Source organism: Paramormyrops kingsleyae, chromosome 22 (genome assembly GCF_048594095.1).
Source record: "Paramormyrops kingsleyae isolate MSU_618 chromosome 22, PKINGS_0.4, whole genome shotgun sequence".
Classification (NCBI taxonomy): Eukaryota; Metazoa; Chordata; class Actinopteri; order Osteoglossiformes; family Mormyridae; genus Paramormyrops; species Paramormyrops kingsleyae.
The window spans coordinates 8099019-8118942 of record NC_132818.1 but is presented as its reverse complement, the minus strand read 5'-3'; the positions used below and the strand labels follow the sequence as shown (position 1 = coordinate 8118942).

The 19924-nt window shown below is 45.8% G+C and overlaps 2 protein-coding genes across 3 annotated transcripts; both read left to right on the top strand.

Moving 5' to 3' along the window:
- The first annotated feature begins 632 nt into the window (after positions 1 to 632).
- nanos3 (nanos homolog 3) lies at positions 633 to 4004 on the top strand. The gene is made up of 2 exons (XM_023836251.2): positions 633 to 808; positions 3304 to 4004. The coding sequence occupies exon 2, from the start codon at positions 3349 to 3351 to the stop codon at positions 3802 to 3804; it is 456 nt and encodes a 151-aa protein (XP_023692019.2). The 5' UTR covers positions 633 to 808; positions 3304 to 3348; the 3' UTR covers positions 3805 to 4004.
- A 2495-nt stretch (positions 4005 to 6499) lies between these two features.
- Positions 6500 to 14520, top strand: wizb (WIZ zinc finger b). 2 transcript variants are annotated; one of them, XM_023836133.2, is made up of 10 exons: positions 6500 to 6834; positions 7792 to 7923; positions 8059 to 8586; positions 8716 to 9123; positions 9205 to 9675; positions 9885 to 10343; positions 10490 to 10710; positions 11306 to 11552; positions 12092 to 12257; positions 12488 to 14520. In XM_023836133.2, the coding sequence occupies exons 1-10, from the start codon at positions 6741 to 6743 to the stop codon at positions 12726 to 12728; spliced, it is 2967 nt and encodes a 988-aa protein (XP_023691901.1). In that variant the 5' UTR covers positions 6500 to 6740; the 3' UTR covers positions 12729 to 14520. The 2 variants fall into 2 exon arrangements, with proteins under 2 accessions (XP_023691901.1, XP_072561070.1); XM_072704969.1 differs by lacking the exon at positions 6500 to 6834 and adding an exon at positions 6844 to 7127.
- The last annotated feature ends 5404 nt before the right edge of the window (positions 14521 to 19924 follow it).

Sequence of the window (19924 nt, the reverse complement as noted above, 5' to 3'; positions counted from 1 at the left end):
CACAGCAAACTTTAGTTCATGAGGTTGATGAGTCGACATTGCAGGTTCATTTACACATAAGTCTAATATTTTCCCACAAAAAAGTACCCTGGAATAATCCTTGTCTGGTCTCCAAACTATGTTTTGTTATGAAATGTCAATGCGCTACTAATTGTTAAAACACTTAAATCAAATGACTTTTTTTAAACTCCTGCCTCGGGTTTCACGTCACCCCGTGTCTTGCGTTTTCATTGGCTGTAGCTCTGACACTTTTCACACTTGCAGGATTTGGAGTCGCCGACGGTCTAGATATTTAGCACACGAAATATCTGGCGGGCATCTGCGACGCATCGGCGCCTCGTTCACAGATATCTATCGAGCTATGCCAAGCCAAACTGTCTAGTAGTATAAGGCTTATACTAATAAAAGACAAGTTGGCTTGCTACAGTAACACCGCACAGCACTGTCGCGCCGGGACACTCCACCGACACCTCAGTTTTAGCGGTCACGTGATTCTCCTTGAAACGATAAGCTCTTCGATATGGGCCTTCAGCGGGGGTTGTCACCCCTGGGCGTAAATTATGGGAGGGTTGTAACCCCCCCCCCCCCCCCATAATCAAAACTAGCCAATACAACCCCCTGGACCCCCTTTAATGGGTGGAGACGTCAACCCCCCAATGCTCAACCCAAATGCATGCCCTGGTCGTCACCTGCAACTTGTATATGTTTCGGAGCTTCGGTGCTGCACGGGCCATCACTAGTGAGGAGGTTACGCTGCACCGCGGACGCTGTTGGGTGGAAGTCGATGCCCTTTGCCATTCCCAGATAGGTAGGGTATAACGGCTTTTTTTTGCTCGTTAAGGTGTTGTTTAAGGGATATGTGACGTTTTTCTTCAAGTAGTAAAAATTATGCCATCGAGCTTCTTGTGGTTCGCCGTTATATTGGTGGATTTTCAGCACAGAAAAGGACCAACTGCGCAAACCAAAAGCAAGTGTGGAGGTCACACTAAAATGGGGAGTTTGAAAACGAGCATCTTTCCGTTGTCCCCCGTACCCAGTGCAATAGGTTACAGATGCCAAGAGAGTGAAGAGTGTATATGTTGTTTAAATGATTTTTTGTGAAAAGGGGGAAAGTCGTTGTTTTACACGTGTTTGATTAGGCACCGGTTTATTGACTGTATCGGTCTTTTTTGAGGTGTTTGCACTTTGCAGCCAGGCAGCAGGCGTGTATAATGGCCGTGTTATCGAGTTAGCTGAAAGTTACATTGTCGCCACGCCACTCTTCCGTTTGTCGTTCATGTTTGTAGAGAATAATGCACTTAGGTCGAGTGAGTTGTAGATCAGTTTTCTTTTGGTTTTCGCCACTTTCGTGTATCATTTCCAGTCTTTCATATTTCTATGTCGTTGTATCACTTTTAGTCAAACTAGGCAAAGTTATCAGGACAGTTCTGTGTGCAATGAAAGAATCACCGGTGTCCGCAATCTCGGGGCTCTGTCAATGGGGGGGGGGGGGCAAAGTGGCTCGGAGCGCAACAGTGTTCCAGCCAATCAACAACAGGGAGCTTTCACGTTCGTGCACAGGACGGGGGAGGGGTGACAGAGGGGGGGCTGGGAGAGGTGCATCTAGCACATGCTAATGTGATGAACAATAGAGATGACCAGGAATCAGCCAATGAGAAGATCTGAAGAGCAAAACCTGAAAAAGATCAGGCAAAGGCATAGGGAAAAAACGCCAGGTAGGCTATAGGTACTCGAGCTGCTTGGCTGGCAAACATTATGGAGGAAACGTGCTGGAAATTCTAAAACTTTTCAAGCTTAAACTTTGACTAGGAAGAATTCCAGGTCCGCATATCCATAATTGAGTTTTCACTAGTAAAAATTCAATTATAGATCTTTACAGTTACATTGTGCATATACAAAATGTGAATTTCAGATCTCTACAATGTAATTGTGGATATGCAGACCTGTAATTCTTACTAGTCAGATGAAATCACATATATCTACAATAGACGTTCTTACTATTAAAAACTGAATTATAGATCTATATAGTATGACTTTTTACTAGTAAAAATTGAATTTAGGATATGTGAGGCAAAGATACAATAGAAGTCAATGGGAATATATGACTAGCAAAAATCGAATATAGAGCACTATAATATGAATTTTTACTAGCAACAATACAGTTCTTACCAGTAAAAATGATGATTCGTGCCTGTCAAATATGAATTGTTACTAGTAAAAGTTAAATTGTGCTGAGTAGGTCTTAGCAATAGGATAAGATTGTTTAATAGGATATTTAGCTTGCCACACGCCTAAATGAGTTTAGGAGTAGCAGCTTTGGTAGGATGCCTGAAGCGAGGGCATGGCATTTTCGGATGGATACTTTCACAATCTGGGGGCATGCTGCCTTCTCCAAAATCTTTGTGTTTTATCTCTCTCTAATTTGGACATCTATGTGACGCCATACGCACATGTGTAACATTTCAGCAGTTTTGAAGAAGAGTCCGTGAACGTTTTATTCCGTTGTACATGAGGCCATCTTAAGTATATGAACAGCAAAATCATAAATGCATGCTGGGCGGTGGGCATTAAAGCATGTGTCTGTCCCTCAAAGAGCCTGTGCATGAGGCACCAAACCGGACAAGGGTGCATGAATGATCTATACTTTAAAAGTGGGTGAACACAATAAAACTGAAGGAAGGCTGGAAAATCAGCCCTATTAGGGCCATTCCACAAAGCAGAATTTCCCAGTTAGCTGGATAACAAACAGTAAATTAATTTGGCGTATCCATACGCCACATAGTACTGGTTTGGTAAATCATGGAAGCGATAAGCACTGAAGTGGTGGTGAAGAAAGGGAGAGCTCAGCAGGCACAGCTTTTGAAAGAGGAGATATCGTGGATAAACAAGGTAAATAGACCTCGGTGGTCTGCCGGTACCTTTTGCAGTTTAACGTCCGATGTTTATTAAACACGAGGATACGAGGAAGTTCACAAACTTTTGTGGGTTACAATACGCATCTCAGTAATATTTTAGGCACACTACTAATCTGCTTACCAAACTGTTGGTGTGAGTAAACGTCCATATAGTATCGAGAAGCCATACTTGTTTTGCCCGTCATGTAAAACCCTGGTGATTATCGCGCACCCTCTTTATAATCGTGATCACATCACGACGTGACAGCCCTAGCTGAGATTAAGTGTAGTATCTGAGCGGGGAGGGTCATTGGCCAGGCTGGGGATATTTCCTCCTAAATGTTTAATTTGTTCTAGGTTTTTTGGGGTTCTAAGGATTGTGATGTATTTTATTCTTGTTTCTTTTTAGTGCATTTTGTTCCGAGCTCGGAAGACGTCTCTGGTTTGCACGTAAATGGAGTTTCAGCCATGGAGGGACTATCTGCAGTTGGCTGACATCATCCGGGCCATGCAAGCTGGACCTGCCGTGCCTGAAGGACCAGGTCGGGTGGGGGACCAGCCAGGATCTGCCCGGTGGCTGCCGATGTCTGTCGAGCGGCATACAGACAATGCAGTGGATGGCGGGAAAAGCAGCTCCAAGCAGCCCGCAGCTGGACCTTGGCAGTCTGGGGAAAAGGAGTCTCCAGAACCGCAACGGCCTATCTGCAGTTTCTGCAGACACAATGGGGAGTCGGAGGCTGTCTTCCGGTCCCACTGCCTCAGGGACCAGGCGGGTGGCGTGAGCTGCCCATACCTGCGGCAATACATTTGCCCGCTATGCGGGGCCACTGGGGCTCGGGCACACACCAAGCGGCACTGCCCGCAGGTGGATGGCACGTACTGCTCTGTGTACGCCAGGGCACAGCGCTAAGCTGCTCTTTTAAAAGCTCGTAACTGCTGTCACTGCGCACTTTTATCATTCCATACTGTAATTGCACTATATTTTACTACTGTTGGATACTGCTCTTTATTTTTCTATTTTATCCTATTTGTATTGTACATTATATTTATAGTACATTTTTAATATTGTGGATGTTACTCCATTCGTGTAGCATCATAGAGGGCGCAAGAGAAACGGTATTTCAATGCACTGTGTACTTGTGCATGGTTGTGTTGACAATAAAGAACTCTTGAATGTTTTATATTTTCTTTTAATATTGTTGTTTTCTTTGTATTGCACAATCCAGAAAGCAGGTGGAAAAGCATTTCACTACACAGTAGTATGGTATGTGATTATGTATTTGACACATAAGACTTCTAATTTAACCTGAGTCGGCCTGCCAGTGGGCTAACTGCTGCTGGGTTTTAAATGCTGAAACATAAAGTCTAGGCAAGCATCACATGGAGTGGTATCAAGCACGCCGTCACTGGGCTCAAGAGCAGTGGAAACATGTTCTGTGTAGTGAGAAATCACACTTCTCTGTCTGGCAGTCTGATGGATAGTCTGAGTTTGGCAGATGCCAGGAGAACATTCCCTGCCTGACTGCAATTGCAAACTACAGTTATACTAACTGTAAAATTTGGTGGAGGAGGGCTAATGGTATGGGGTTGTTTTTCAAAGGTTGGGCTGGGCCCCTTAGTTCCAGTGAATTCTTAATGCTTCTGCATACCAAGAAATTTTGGACAATTCTATGCTTCCAACTTTGTGGGAACAGTTTGGGGAAGGCCCTTTTCTGTTCCAGCATGACTGTGCCCCAGTGCACAAAGCAAGGTCCATAAAGACCTGGTTGGGTGAGTAATGTAGAAGAAATTGACTGGCCTGCATAGAGCCCTGACCTCAACCCCATCAAACACCTTTGCCATGAACTATAACAGAGATTGCGAGCCAGGCCTTCACATCCAACATCAGTGCCTGACCTCACAAATGCTCTTCTGGATGAATGGGGAAAATTCCACACAGACACACTCCATAATCTTCTGAAAATCCTTCCAAGAAGAATAGCAACTGTTATACCAGAAAAGTGGGGGCAACTCCATATTGATGCCCATGGATTTAGAAGAATTTGTTCTTCTAACAAGAGAAAATAGATTTTTAAGATCCCGTTGCCTTGGCAATCAATGGTCCTAAATCAACCTACACTTGTCATCACCTGTTACTTGCTTCAGTCCGCCTTACTGACTCTCTAGACGGATTCTTTGACATGGCAGGGGGTCTGACCTTAAAAGAGGCTGTTTCACCAAATCTTGCTTTAAACATTGTTGCAATGATCAAAGCATGCAATGGCTCCCCAAAGGTATTTCATTTATTCTCCATTTCACTTATCCACTACACTCTTAAATTCCTTCTCTGTTTGCATATAGATAAATAACAAGAACAATAAAGCATACTACCAGGCCTGACAGAATACCTAAAATCACAACCATTTCTCAAAAATTTCCACCAACCTGGGTTGCGGGGCAATAACGATTTTGATTCTAAAGATGATGATTGGTTAAAATCCACATTTACTCAATTAATTCATAGTATTATTACTTTCCTACTATGATTAATTAATTACTAAAAGCAAACATTCAAAATCCCCAATAAAAACATGTACAGAATTGTCACCAAGGTCCCAGGGTTCTGCGGCTTCATGAACCATTTGCTGTATTTTCTGATCCCACTAGATGGTGCTCTTGGCTTGCTTTGGGGCACGCTTTGTTTCACCAGTTTTCTTTTCTTTGATTTGATCTAGTGCCAAGGTCTGTGTCGCCGATACCGATCCCCATATTCTAGTCTTATATGTGCATTAAATGATAAATAGAGCCAAAAAAAAATCATAGAGTACTATTTGAAATTTTTGCAATAAAAAGTAGTCACCCAAAATCCACGGGTGATACGTTCCAAGACCTACCATGAGTACTGCCATCTCCATATACAAGTATACAGAGACGAAACGTCGAAGCTCAACCAGAATGTGAACATAAACTTAAAAACATAAACATAAAAAACAAGACAATGTGTAAAGGACATATAGGATAGTGCATATTTTAAGAAGTATACATTGTGCAATATACTGTAATATGCAGTATTGTCAAAACTGTGTAAAGACATGCCATGTGTTTAATGTAATGAGTTAGCAAGTTCGACCTGAGTTCACCAACATGTACACTGTAGCACAGTGAGTTCACAGTGTAAAACGATGTATGATAACAGCAGTAGCTTCTCGTTGCCCCATGTCAGAGTGACAAAGTGTGAAGTGCAGTGTATGCTTATGGGTCGGCATGTGGCAGCCTGGCAGACCTGGCTCTGGCATCAACTCTTGAATGGCAGGAGAGTGAAAAGGTCATGTGAGGGATGTGATGGGTCCTGCACGAGACACTGCGTTTGTAAAAATTGTCTTGAATTGAAGGGAGATGCACCCTGCTGTCTTCACTACTCTCTGCAGGCACAGTTACTATTGAAAGTTACAGTACTAACCTGAAGCTAACCTGGTGCTTAACTTCGCTAAGCAAATTCTGGATAGACTGGTGGATAGGTCACGACCTCAGAAGGAATGTCACTCCATCACAGGATACCCAGACTGGGGGAGGGAGGGGGGTGTGTGTCAATAAATAATAATACAGTACACGGAACCTAAGCTTTTCTCCTGTCGGTGCGAGAATGCCCTTGGATTCCGACGGTGCTACACAGCTACACTGTAACTGTGAATTTAACAAGGATATATTTATACACGAAAATAGCTTAAATTGACGTACGCCTATGTATCTTGTTCAAATATTCTCGTGTGAGCGCATAGCAGTATGCACTATGCCCTGTTTGATCGATTAGCTGGGTCTGGCTCGATTGTTCACGCCTAGCCCGGCGTTTCATGTGTATGGGGCAAAATGGCTGCTTCCACCTCCCCGCAGTCACAAACAATAGCGGAAAAACCGTCCGGGTGTAGCGGTCGGGTTTCTGATACGCTGCAGCTTTTCAACGGTGAGTACTGCGCCAGTCATGGGCTTCGCCTGAGAACACACGTTGCAGTCACCTCCCGATCACATGCAATCGATCGTCGTTATCAAATCCGTCAGAATCGGACCGTCTTAATGGGCAGCCGTCAAAGACCGAAAGCGCGAGGCCAAGTACTGTTACGGCATCGCAAGGGACTGTCGGCTTAAGCAGCTCAAGCAAATAGCACATATTCACGAAAATCCTGATATACGAAATCCAGAAATCTACCTTTATTTTTCCCTGAGTGGAACTGTGAAACGGATCCTTTCTTCGAGTCGGTATGATTGAATGTATGTTTGATAAAGGCTGATATATTTAATGCAAGCAATGACGACGTCTGTTTCATTTCTTGGAATGTGCGGCGTGTTCATGCTGTTTCAAATCGAGAATGCTCGAAGCTGCATTCCTTCATTAAAGAAGCCCGCGTCCCATGTCCTCGCCATTGTACGCGCTCCCGAATTAGTCTGAGTACTGCGCCAGCTTAAGTTATCTAAAGGCGGCGTTGACTTGAAAACCGCAATTTTGAATTATTAATAAATAATGCTTGACATGCAACGTGTGCATATGGAATTGCGACTGCCGACTTGTCTACATAATTAAAGCCCTTTGTTTTCGAGTATTTATTAAAACCTCGATGTCTGTTCATTCATTCTTAGCATGGTTCTGGAAGACTGTCATATGAGGCCGGTTTGCTGATTCTTGGTCGTCGTTTAAATGGTGATTAATATTTGCGCTGCTGAAATAAATGCGGGTGCTTTAGCAGTAGATAGACAGTTTATTGATTGATTAAAAAGAAAAAGATTGACACATATTACCTATGATAATATTCATAGCTCATCACCTATTGACGCGAACACGCATTTAAAGTAAATTTCAGCAGAATCCCTAAACACTAGCGAGGTTTGTTTACATCGTGGAAAGCTCCTGTCTGTCATTACTCAGGTGAGGAGGAAGACTGGATGCCAGTTTTGGGAAACATGTCCACAAGTCCGGAGTGCAAGAGTGATTTTCCATTAGCGCAAGAGATCAAACGCGTGGAGTCCCCTGCACATAGAGACAAAGTGGATACTAAGGGTATGTGGAAATTTAGGCAGGAGAATCTTGGTCTGCAGTGTGACATTCATTTGTTTAGCAGCTTGTAAAATAGGGCTTGTAACACTTATCTTCAGGGATCTGCTGAGGTATCTGTTTCCTGTTGTTCTTCACCAGCCAATGGCTTCTTGCGATGCGAGGTGTGCGACGCCCTCTTTGAGACGAGGCGGGGCCTCTCTAGCCACGCCCGCCTGCATCTTCGACAGCTGGGGGTGGAGGTTTCGGAGAGCAGCGGGGCGCCCATCGACTTACTCTACCGACTCGTGCGGGAGAAAGCTTTGGACGGCCACGTGCCTCTGTCCGTAGCGGCGCACCTTCCCGCCAAGAAGCACCGGAACCGGGCACCTGCTGCCAGGAAGCGCTCGAGCCCTGGACTGCAGTGCGACGTGGTGAATCCTGTTGAAAAAGTTGCCCCATCCCCTCGCTTGCCCTCCACCAAATCTGCTTCCTCGGGCTCCTCCTCTTCACTCAATGCCCCAGCCCGATCCCGCTCCGTTTCCCCTCTGCTGAACAGGGCTCCAGGCTCACCGCTGCTCCGATCCCCAGAGCGCAAGCCCAGTTCGGGGAGCCCCTCGAGCCCGGTCTCTCATGGCTCGCCTAAACCCCTCTGGGCTCCACAGGAAACGGACGCCCCGCTGAACTTAGGTAAGGATATGCCGGCGATATGACCTGCCCAGACCTGTGGGTTGCATGGCCATGTATTATAGAAAATGTCCCAAGACTCGCATCACTCCGTTAGCATTAATGATAGCGCGACTGCTTTTCCCCACCCAGCCTTGGAAGTGGATCCCAGCAAGGACATCGTGTGTGAGTTGTGTGGGGCCTGGTTCGAAACACGCAAGGGCCTGTCTAGCCATGCACGAGCTCACCTGCGGCACCTGGGCGTGGGGGACGCAGATGCCCGTGGGCCGCCCATCAACGCACTCAGCCGCATTATTCATAGCGAGGACTTCCAGCGCCGACTGGCAGCTCTGGACCCAGAGGAAGCCGCAGAGCTGTGCCTGGCCCCTCCCTCGGTATCTTCCCCTGCTGCCAAGCGGACCATGGGCAGTTGCTCTGCACCAGGGGGACAGGACTCTCCCACGTCTCCAGTGCGGCCCCCAGCCAGCAAGCGGCCAAAGTCCTCCCTGGGGTCGCAGGGCTTCCGGCCGGGCAGCAGAGAACAGGCGGCATCTCCCCACTGTGAGTCCGTCGCTCCACCAAGCGGCCGAACTCCACCATGTTTGCTAGTTTTCATTGGCTCTGCTCCTCCCTATTTCCCAGGTGAGTCTTCGAAGGTGGTCAGCTGCGAGTTCTGCGGCGAGTACTTCGAGAACCGCAAGGGGCTGTCCAGCCACGCCCGTTCGCACCTGCGGCAGATGGGCATAACCGAGTGGTCGGTCAATGGCTCGCCCATCGACACCCTGATGGAGGAGGTGGCCCGGCGTGGGCTCCGCTGCGCCCTGCAGTCTCCCCGCACCCTCAAGTCCCCACCCGCTTCCCCTGCTCCACCATCGCTGTCCCCCTTGGCCTCCCCCGCCTCCCCTGGGCCCCCCAAGTGCTCGCCCTTAGTTTCCACCAGCTCCCACGGCCGCCTGCCCACCGCACGCAAGGCCTGCCGGCCCAAGCCGGAGCCCGTCGAGGTGCCCGTCAGTGAGGCCCCTGGTACGGCAGAGGGTCACAAGCCTCAGCCCAAAGCACACAGTTCTGCCCGCTGCTGGCCGGCTACAGAGGCTGCGCAGTCCCCCCGCATGGGTGAGCCCCTCAAGTCCATAGTCCATTTCAATTTGATAAGTTATTTCATTAACTAGTTTAAGATTGTTCCATCCTTCACTGTTACATGGGTAAAAAAAAGATGCAGTTTAAGATAAATATGCTGCAAAGGGCTGAGAGCTGGCTAGGACTGGACATAGGTGGTAACGAGTCTGGCCTGGCATGTGAGGACATTCTCCTGGTCCCCGCAGTGAGATCCCCGGAGCTAGAGCCGGCCCGGGACGTCTGCTGCGAGTTCTGCGGCGAGGTCTTCGAGAATCGCAAGGGGCTGTCCAGCCACGCCCGCTCACACCTGCGCCAGATGGGCATCACAGAGTGGTCGGTCAACGGCTCGCCCATCGACACCCTGATGGAGGAGATCAAGAGGCGGGGCCTTCCCTGTCGGCAGCGGGTGAAGGAGGAGCCTCCCTCAAACTGGGAGGAGTCTGGCTGTCAGTCGCCACAGCGACACCAACAGAAGCCCGTGATTGGTCTCCCCAAGCTGAGCCTCGGTGGGAAGGGTGGGGGCACCCCAGGCAAGAGGCCGTTCCCTGGTGGAGCACATGCAGAGGACAGGTTAACGCCCCACTCAAAAACCTTCTTGCCCGTACCTCAAGACTCTGTGTTCAAGGACAAGTCTTCCATGGACAAGCAGGCATCAGGTCACGTGGGTAAGGAGCAGTAATGGTTTCTCATAGCGGTCTGGGGGTCACGGTTCTGAGCGGCACATCTGGTTAGGTGAAATCCACGAGTTTCTGCAGGTTCTGCATGTTCCCCTGTGGGTTTCTGAACCGAAATGGTCGCCTTTTCCCCGCAGGCATGGACGCCAGCTGTGAGCTGTGTGGCTTCTGCTTCGAGAACCGCAAGGCGCTGGCCAGCCACGCGAGGGCGCACCTGCGCCAGTTCGGTGTGACCAAGTGGACGATCAATGGCTCCCCCATCGAGACGCTGCGGGCCTGGATGCACAGTGAACCGCGCCGCGTGGTCGAGATGCAGCGCCGCTGCAGCTCCCTAGGGGGCTGGCCCCAGCCCAGGAAGGCGAGTGGCGTAACAGTCTCCACAAGGGGGTGCTGTTGATATCCTGCTCAGGCCTCCTGTCAGCCACCACCGGTGCTGCCTGTCGAGTTTCTTTTCACTGTGCAGCTTCCCAGCTCGGTGAGCTGGCAGGGAGCAAAATATGGGCTGTCTCGGGGTTCCTTAGGACTAGGTTGGGAAACACTACTATAGGCAGCCAGCTAGGGTGCCAACCTAGGGGGCACAGGTTTAGCCAGACAATTTTTACTTTTGGAGGGAGAGGAACATCGTGAAAGAGTTTGTTAGGTTAATATGATGTGGGAAAAAAACAAATGTAAGTGGCCAACATTTCAAAATGAACAAAGATAGTTTATTGGGCTTTCAAGTTATTTTTTTAATCGCGATTAATCGAATACACAAGCATGTTGCAGTAATGTTACATGATGTGCTGGAGGTGACACTCGCCTAGGGCACCACATGGCCCCTCCCCCATCCCCGTCTGTTGCTCTCTCTTCCCTCCTCCCATCACCCCCCCCCCCCCCCCATTAACAGTTTTGTCATGGTGGTGTGTCCTGTTGTAGTTGACATCACTTCTGCCGCTCGCCCCCTACCATTACAGAAATCGGGCTCCTTCCATTTACTGACTGGGCCGGACCGCTCACCTGGCCGGGTCCAGAAGTTCGTGTCCCCTGGCGCTTCATCGGGCAAGCGTGCGGGTCGGGAGGTCATCAAGGGCCTGGCAGGCTCCTCACGGCCGGTGGAGGGCAAGTGCCTCAGTCCCGGCAGCAAGATCCCTGTCCGGCGGGCCGACTCCCTGCCGCACTCCCAAGGGGCCCACAGTGAAGTCAACGTGCGCTCCCCCCGAGGTGAGTGACGCTCCTGCTGAAAGAATGCGCTCCTTTCCTGAGCGGGAGCGGCTGACCTAGGATGACATCCGGTGGTTCTTTAAGCTAAACCCCAGATCTAATACCATTATAAAGTACCTCATGTTCCACAAATGCACCAGTGTATTCTGTCTGTCCCTCTACCTTCCACAGGGAACATAAACACCCAGGAAGGGAATCTAGTCCATCACAGTCACACAATAAGGACAAAATAGAAACAGCAGTGGCTCTTGCATGATACCCCTGTTAACCTCACTCTGCCCATCTCCCTGTCTCTCTCTCTCCCTTTCACTATCTGTCTTACTCTCTTCCTGTCTTTTTCTGTCCATCTATCTCCATCTGCCTGTTTCTCTCTCTCTCATCCCTCTCTTGCTTTCTTCCTAACTATTGTTTTCTTTCTTTGCCTGTCTGTCTCTTTATCTCTCTCTGCCTGCCATCAATTTCTGTCTCTCTTACTCTCTACCCATCTCTCTCTCTCTCTCTGTTTTTCTCTCTCTCTCTCTCTCTCTCTCCCCTTCCAGGTTTTGAGCGCCGGCCCCCAAAGCACCTACCCACTTCAGAAGCCCGGGCACGAGAGAAGGGCCCCTCTCAGGGCGCCAGGTCCAACCCGGTCCCCTCCCTGGTGCCGAAGCCGCCCTCCTCGCCTCTTGTCAAGGTGGTGGGCGACGTCTACTCGCTCAAGTGCCGGTGAGTGTGTGTGTGTGTGTGTGTGTGTGTGCGGATCAGCAGTCCTCACTGCAGGTGTTTCAGCTGCTGCTCCTCCTTTAAGCTGCTTTTTAGCATCTTACAGCTGTGGTGTTTGAGTGACACATGAGTTAGTTGGGTTTGTTTTCTTCTCTGCGTCATTATCCTATGGAAAGACATACTGAACTTTTTGCTTTAACCTGATTGGCTCACTGTCTTTCCCCTTGGCCCAGGTTCTGCGAACTGGAGTTCCGTGGGCCTCTGTCTGTCCAGGAGGACTGGGTGAGACACCTGCAGCGTCACATCCTGGGCCTCGGCCTGAACAAACCAAGCCTCCCCGCTCCACCTCCACCGCCGCCGGCTGAGCCCCCCCGGCCCCCGAGCACGGCACCCGCAGTGGATGCGTCAGTGCCAGCCCCGCCGTTCACGCCCGCCGCTTGCGCCGCTGTCCCCATCTCTGCACAAGCTGTATAAACCACCCCCATCTACCCACTCTTCCAGTTCCATCCCACTTTTCCCATCATCCTATAGTTCTGATTCGTTTCGTTGGTTTTAAAATGTCTTAAGCCCAGCCGGAGCCTGAGGATGTGCCTCTACCCAGCTGGCCGACTGGGTTTCCTGTGCCTCTCCGGCGATGTTGCTCCCCAGCCCCCAGGGGGCGCCAAACAGTGACCTCATCTTTAACCGGCCTGACCGAGCGCACGTGCGTGGCCGCACTGAAGGAAAGCCAACGGCAAGACCACAGGCGTCTGGTGTGCCTTTTGGGAAGGGGGCGGGGCACTGGGGGGGCGTGTCCGTCCATGTCAAAGGCAGAAATCCAGACGTCAAGCTGACACGGGTGGAATGGCGCCGAATTGGGTCACGCCTGGTTTTACACTGTTACAAGCACGACCGCTTCGATCTGATGTCTGTTTTACGCCCTGATTCGTTTTTAAAACTTGCTGTTACTGCAAGTCAGCGCGAAACGACACAATGGGCCTTATAGCACACTGTGTTCAGCTCTTCGTGAAATGAGTTTTGTTAATAAATAGGGAACCATTTTTGGATTAGATGCATTTTAATGTTGGACCAACTGTTTTGGGAACTAGTCTTTTTTTTTTTTTTGATAAATGTTTAAGAACTGGAAATTGGTCTTTAACCTCCTCCGCCACCCCCCACCCCCCACCCTAACGCACATAAAGCCTTGAGCATTTAGTCCCTGTGCTGACATTCCTGGCCTTGGGCACAGCCTTCAATAACAAGTGCTGGGATTGGGCACAGCCTTCAATAACAAGCGCTGGGATTGGGCACAGCCTTCAATAACAAGTGCTGGGATTAGGCACAGCCTTCGATAACAAGCGCTGGGATTGGGCACAGCCTTCAATAACAAGCACTGGGATTTGTCCTTCTGTGCCCAGCGTGTGCCAAAGAGTCTCCTTACTTGCCACTTTGTGTCTCCAGTGCAAGTGCAGGTGCATGGGCCAGACTGCACTGCTGCCCAGGCTCATGACGTGCCGGCGGGCAGACAGCCACGCTCAGCTACTTCGGACCCAGCTGACTCTATACTCCAGGGCTGCCGGGGTTAATGTGCGTAGTTCTTTTTATACAGCATGGAGGCCAGGTTTACTGCATGAATAACTACATTTCCTGAGAAAGAGAAACTTGTCTTGTGAAGCAATAACGCAAAGCCCCGTGAAACGTGCCGTTTCCGCCAGAATGACAAGAACATTCCAGTGACTGCTTGACCCTTTTATTTTTTTCCTCTTAATTGGTTATAAACATACATGTTTTTATGCAGCTGTTAGCACTGTTGTTCATTAATGCGTATGTATCGAAGTGTGGTCTGAATCCTGTTGGTGTCGTTTGATGTTGACCTTTTTACTAAACTTTTTTTTTTAATTGAAAGTCACAACTTTTTCCAGTAAAAGGAGACAAAATGGGGGTTTTTGGTTTACTTTAACTATTTGTGGCTGTATGTGTGGTTGAGATTGATAGAGAACGCTGAGTTATGTGGAAAATAATTGATTTCCTTGTAATGAAGTCACAAAGTTCTTCAACAGGAATCCAAGAGTTTCCAGAGATGTGTTTGATATCTGTGGTGAATGAGCCTTAAACTGCTGTTATTGATGGTGTGTGTGTGTGTGTGTGTGTGTGTGTGTGTGTGTGTGTGAGAGAGAGAGAAAGAGAGGGGGACAGCATTGGTTTTGGGTACATTCCAGGAAGGTGTGATATTATACACAAATGTTCAAAGTCTCTGTGATCAATAAATGTGAAAGATCTTTTTTGATTGCCTTGTGAAACTCAAGGACTCTTTCCCAAAGTCAAATGATGCAGGTACCTAGTCTTCCTTCCTTCACTAATAGCCAGTAGCAATGCACATTTTAAATATCATTCATCATCTGTACCTTCAAACTATTGCATTTTCCCTAAACAAACAGTTATGGTGGGACTGACATGACTTTTTGTTGCAGAGATAGAATGACATAGTAATTATCTGTGTGGAATGATAATGAGGTCATTGGGCCGGCCGCCGGCCCTTAAGCTGAAAAGCGTTAAATAGCGTAGTTCTGTGAATGGAGCCTTTTAAAAGGCCATAAAGGAGTCTTTGCTTCAGCCTGGGGCCCGTTTGCACCGCGGATGAAGGCTTGCAGATTTACGCGGGAGAGTTACGGTAAGTCAATGGAAATGGGTGGAGGCTGAGCTGAAGAAACGGCACGGGCGATTAGCGGGGGGGATGTTGTGTTTCTTTATTTTGTTAGCAAAATGGTGATAGCATCACAACATTCTGGTTAATCGGCCAATCGTGCAAAGGCTGACCGTCTCGTGCTTAATTGTAGTCCTGAACCTTTGCCTGAAAAATTCATAGAAAGCAGCTGCTCATGTTTGTCCTGTTGTATAAAGTTTGGTTGCATTCTGTGGTGTCTGGCAGATACGCTGAAAGAACCAGTGCAGGATTTTCTTCTCACTATTCAGTCCACAGGTCGGCTTCGACTTTCAGGTTAAGACTCCTACAATAAATTCAGGTAAATTCCTATAATAAGTCATTTTAAAGGTACTTAAGTCACTATATTTTGGTTAAGCCCACAATACTGAGAATATCAAATATTACCATACAAATGTAAATGCATTGAAAAAGGATTTGTGAAGAATAATCTTTACAATATGTTTTTTAAATGTTTTGTGGTTAAAGTAATACAAAATGTTTGTGTGAGAGGGCAGAAGCCAGAGGAACGTTTTGGGTAAGAGGCCTGTGCTCCGAAGGTGCCACACCACAAGTGCATAATAGTCAATATGAGACACACATTTTCCTAAACCGCATGTTTTTTGAAAGTGGGAGTAACAGGAAGAATATGTAAAGCGCACACACAGTAAGGGCAGGATTGAAATATCTTACATTGAATCTCTGAGGTAGTAGTGCTAATCTGGGCCCTACAGCATCAACCAAAAAAAAAGCATCACGCATTCATTCATTCATTTTCATACCAGACTTAAGCTTTATTTTGCTCATGGGTCCAACCAATCACATGTCTTGGTCCTGCCTCCTCTAGTTGCTTGGACCCACCTCCTCTATAATTGGATTGGTTATCTCTCTCAGCCAATCATGTTTCCTCCTTCCCTCAGAACATTTTGTGCAAGTCTTTATCTTAGCAGTTTTCTTGTTCCTTACTAAAGGCACAAATACATCCAAAAGCAATAATGGATAATGTGACTGACATGCCCATTTTGGGATTAAATATGTGTATAACTGCCAAGGTGTACTTGACCCAGAGAAAATTACAATAATTATATTAAAAGCAACCATGGGAACCGCCAAACTCCCACCCCCAACATGAAAATATTATAAAATAATAATATCATTCTAGTAGGTCAGCGCCGATTTCCAAAATATTTTGTTATAAAATGTAATTATTGTTACACATACACATATAACATTAAATCTTAACACATTTATGTGAGGAACCATGATTTCGGGATCTATTTCCGTTTTCTACATCTTCCAAAGGTTAATTTTTGTAATGTGTCTAACTTGAGGGCAGAGGTCACAAGCTTTGGATAAATAAACATTTCAAAGGACACTAAGAGGGTCACTAACCCAATAAGGGAAATAAATAGAAATGAATTAAACTGGAACACAAAAAATAAGAACTTGTAGGATGGTTGGCGCGTCAAACGGAAGCGTAGGCATCAACAAACTCAGTCCGTGGGGAATAGGAGGCTGTGTACAGCTCTTCAGATGTAAACTAACCACACTGACGTCATTTTTTTGGATTTTAATACTGAAATGTGGTCAGGCAGATGAAAATTTGGATGGAAAAAAACTCCCGAAAACAGCACAATTTGCCTTTGTTTGTATGCATTGACTGAAATGTTGATTGGAGATTCAAGGAGGAGCAGAATATCTTTTTCCATGTTTTATTTTCCTGGATATAATCCCTGTTATAGGCTACATTTTTTATAAGAGGCAGACAATATAGGTCTACAGATGCCGCTCGCTTAAAGATATTTCAGCTTCACGATGGTGTGATAGTACGGAGCCCTTTATTATATGTGTCATGGTATGCAGGAAAAAAAAGATCTCATAGTAATTCGTACTCTTGAGTTACTAATTCGTCCTCTCGAGTTAGTAACTCCTGCTCTCTGATTGGTAATTACTAACTCGAGAGGAGGAATTAGTAACGCCGCATTAAGATGCAAATGAGTCACCGCAAGGCAAAATAGGACGATCCAAAGTAAAGTAAAAAAAATTAAACACCGCGGTTTCAATTTATTCCATGTGTTGTCATGTTTTTTAAAAAAAAAAAAAAAAAAACCCTAAATGAACGCTGTAAGCAGAGTACCTGATTACTGTAAGTAAATTATTTCAACAGTATTTGTGCAGGAATGATTCTGTTCCAAGCTTTTTCATCCTCATAAGCGGTTGATCGATCACTATAACCTATATCATTGCATGGTCTCCACTATAATTAATACATCAAAGTACACAAAAATAATTACAGATATAAGAAGCTTTTTAAAAATAAATAAATAAAATAAAATAAAATAAGGAAGACGAGGAGGCACAAGCGAGGCTCGGGGACGTGGAGGAAGAGCTTTCTCAGGTTGGTGAAGAAGATCCAAGGCTTGCTGGCTAGCAGGCTAGTGGAGCCCGGTGGTTCTCAAACGTTTTTGAAACATGACTCGCCAATTTATGAAAACAAGTTTTTCCAGGGCACTCCTTTACATTGAAAACATCGTAAGACTAATTCCAAATCCCGCCTGTCCAGCTCCCAAGGCACACTATATATAGTGTGTGACGGCACAGTTTGAGAACCACGACTGGTACTTTGGTAGGGATCCACCCTAATACGAATACATTATTCAGAAACACACAATAATGCGTCGTAAATAGAAAATAGAAAATGTTTTTGACTCGATCGAAGTTTCGCGTTATTATTCGGAAAAAATCATCTCCATGACTGACATGTCTATGTTTCGTCAAATTGATTCATATCACTGTGGATGGCCATGAGATATAAAGACCCATTCTATCTGAAATGCAGGACTTTGATTTCACTAACCAGCCATTTCATTTCACTTACTACAAATTATTCAGAAGTGACAGCTTCATTCTGTAGTTAGCTCACCAAGCTAGCGCACAGCAGGCCTATGTAACTTACAAGAACCTTTTAGTGGAATATCTCACATCATATATTCTGAAATATCTTAATGCTGCAATTATTGGAACATTTAAAGATTTTTAAGCCCTCGATGTTTCAAGACTACAACAACGCCCCCGGTGGACACCCTTGGCAGGAAAGCATTGTAACATTTCCACTTTTTGAAGGTAACACTTCCTGACAATAGCTCGTAAAAAACAGTCTGATTGCAATACTATATGTAAGAACATAAGAAATTTACAAACGAAAGGGGGCCATTTGGCCCATCAAGTTTGTTTGGGGAGAACTTAACTAATAGCTCAGACTTGTTAAAATCTTATCTAGCTGTGATTTAAAGGAACCCAGGGTTTTAGCTTCCACTACACTAGCAGGAAGACTATTCCATACTCTAACTACACGCTGTGTAAAGAAGTGTTTTCTCAAATTCAGTTTAAAATGTTCTCCGGCTAATTTCCACCTATGGCCACGAGTTCTAGTATTTAAACTAATATTAATGTAGCCATTTGGCTGAACAGCATCCAGACCTGTCAGAATCTTATAGACCTGGATCATGTCCCCCCTTAGTCTCCTTTGTGTGAGGTTGAACAGATTCAGCTCAGCTAACCTCTCCTCATAAGACATTCCTCTAAGACCAGGAATCATTCTTGTAGCCCTACCATGCACCTTTTCTAAGGCAGCAATGTCCTTTTTAAGGTATGGTGACCAAACCTACACACAATATTCTAGGTGGGGTCTTACCAAGGAATTATATAATCATAGCATCACCTCCTTTGACTTAAACTCCACACACCTAGAGATATAACCCAACATCCTATTGGCCTTTTTTATTGCTTCCCCACACTGGCGAGAGTGGGACATGGAAGCATCAACATACACACCGAGGTCTTTCTCGTAATCAGCTACCTTTATTTCAGTGGAACCCATAAAATATCTGTGCTTTATATTTCTGCTCCCTGCATGGATTACCTTACATTTATCTACGTTAAATTTCATCTGCCAGGTATCAGTCCAGTCACTAAATAAGTCAAAATCCCGTCTGATGTCTGATGTCTGATGTCATTCACAAAAATTAGTCTGCTGTGCAAAGAAAAGTAGAAATCTATAAACAAATCAAAAAGCTTCTTACATAAATTGCACATTTTTTATGGCGCTGACTATTCCAGCTGTAAAATAAGCAAAACCAATAAACAGTTTTTGTTTTAAGTACAGCTGGGTTACTTTATCCTTCATAGTTGCATCTGATTGGTCTGTACTTTTAATTGCACAGCAGTTTGACTGTAGGGGCAACAGGACATTTACTTGTTTGGGTGATGTTTTTAAAGATCAATGCCATCAAGCTTTGAGATACAGTCTCATAATCTACTAACACTAGAAAACCACATTGTTATTGACACAGAGTGAATTAAAATCTGAAAACTCAGTTCTTAAGTTTTACAATTAGTAAGAAAGTTGCACTTAACGTAATGATAAAGGTTTATGAAGAGATCAAAAATGTCAAAGACATGGTAAAAAGAAAAAGAGTTTTATTTTATATTGTAATTCCTTCGAAGAAACAAACCTGTCTGCATTTTTCACTGCTGAGACGACTTGAGAAATCAGGACCTTAATCTGTTTGTTCAGCTGCCAGGTTTAGGTCTAATTATTTTTTCTTGGCTCTGAAAATAGCCCCCTTTTCTCTGCGGTCACCAAGTATTTGTAGTTCTACTCCAGAATAGGAAATTTAATTAGGCAAGTAAATGAATACCACCTGAAACGCATGTAAATTTAACTTTGGCCAAACCGGAAAGGCAATATGACTTTTGACTTGAGGACAAGTTAAAAATGTATTATTTAAAAAAAAAAAAACACACACACAAACGTGTATATGAGTGTTTAAGACAAGGTGTATGACAGCCTTGTTCGATGGGGTATTGCTTGCTTTGTTTAAAAGTTGGGCAGTGTTTTATACCATTTTTAGGTATTTTACACTTTTCAGTATTATAGATGAAACATGAATATGTAATATAACTGTTGATATACTTGTATTCACCATAT

Coding starts and splice junctions, on each gene's coding strand:
- nanos3 (XM_023836251.2), top strand. CDS start 3,349: ATGGAGTTTCAGCCATGGAGGGACTATCTGCAGTTGGCTGACATCATC.
- wizb (XM_023836133.2), top strand. CDS start 6,741: ATGGCTGCTTCCACCTCCCCGCAGTCACAAACAATAGCGGAAAAACCG. Junction 10,711..11,305: donor GCTGGCCCCAGCCCAGGAAG/GCGAGTGGCGTA, acceptor CTACCATTACAG/AAATCGGGCTCCTTCCATTT. Junction 12,258..12,487: donor GTCTACTCGCTCAAGTGCCG/GTGAGTGTGTGT, acceptor CCCTTGGCCCAG/GTTCTGCGAACTGGAGTTCC.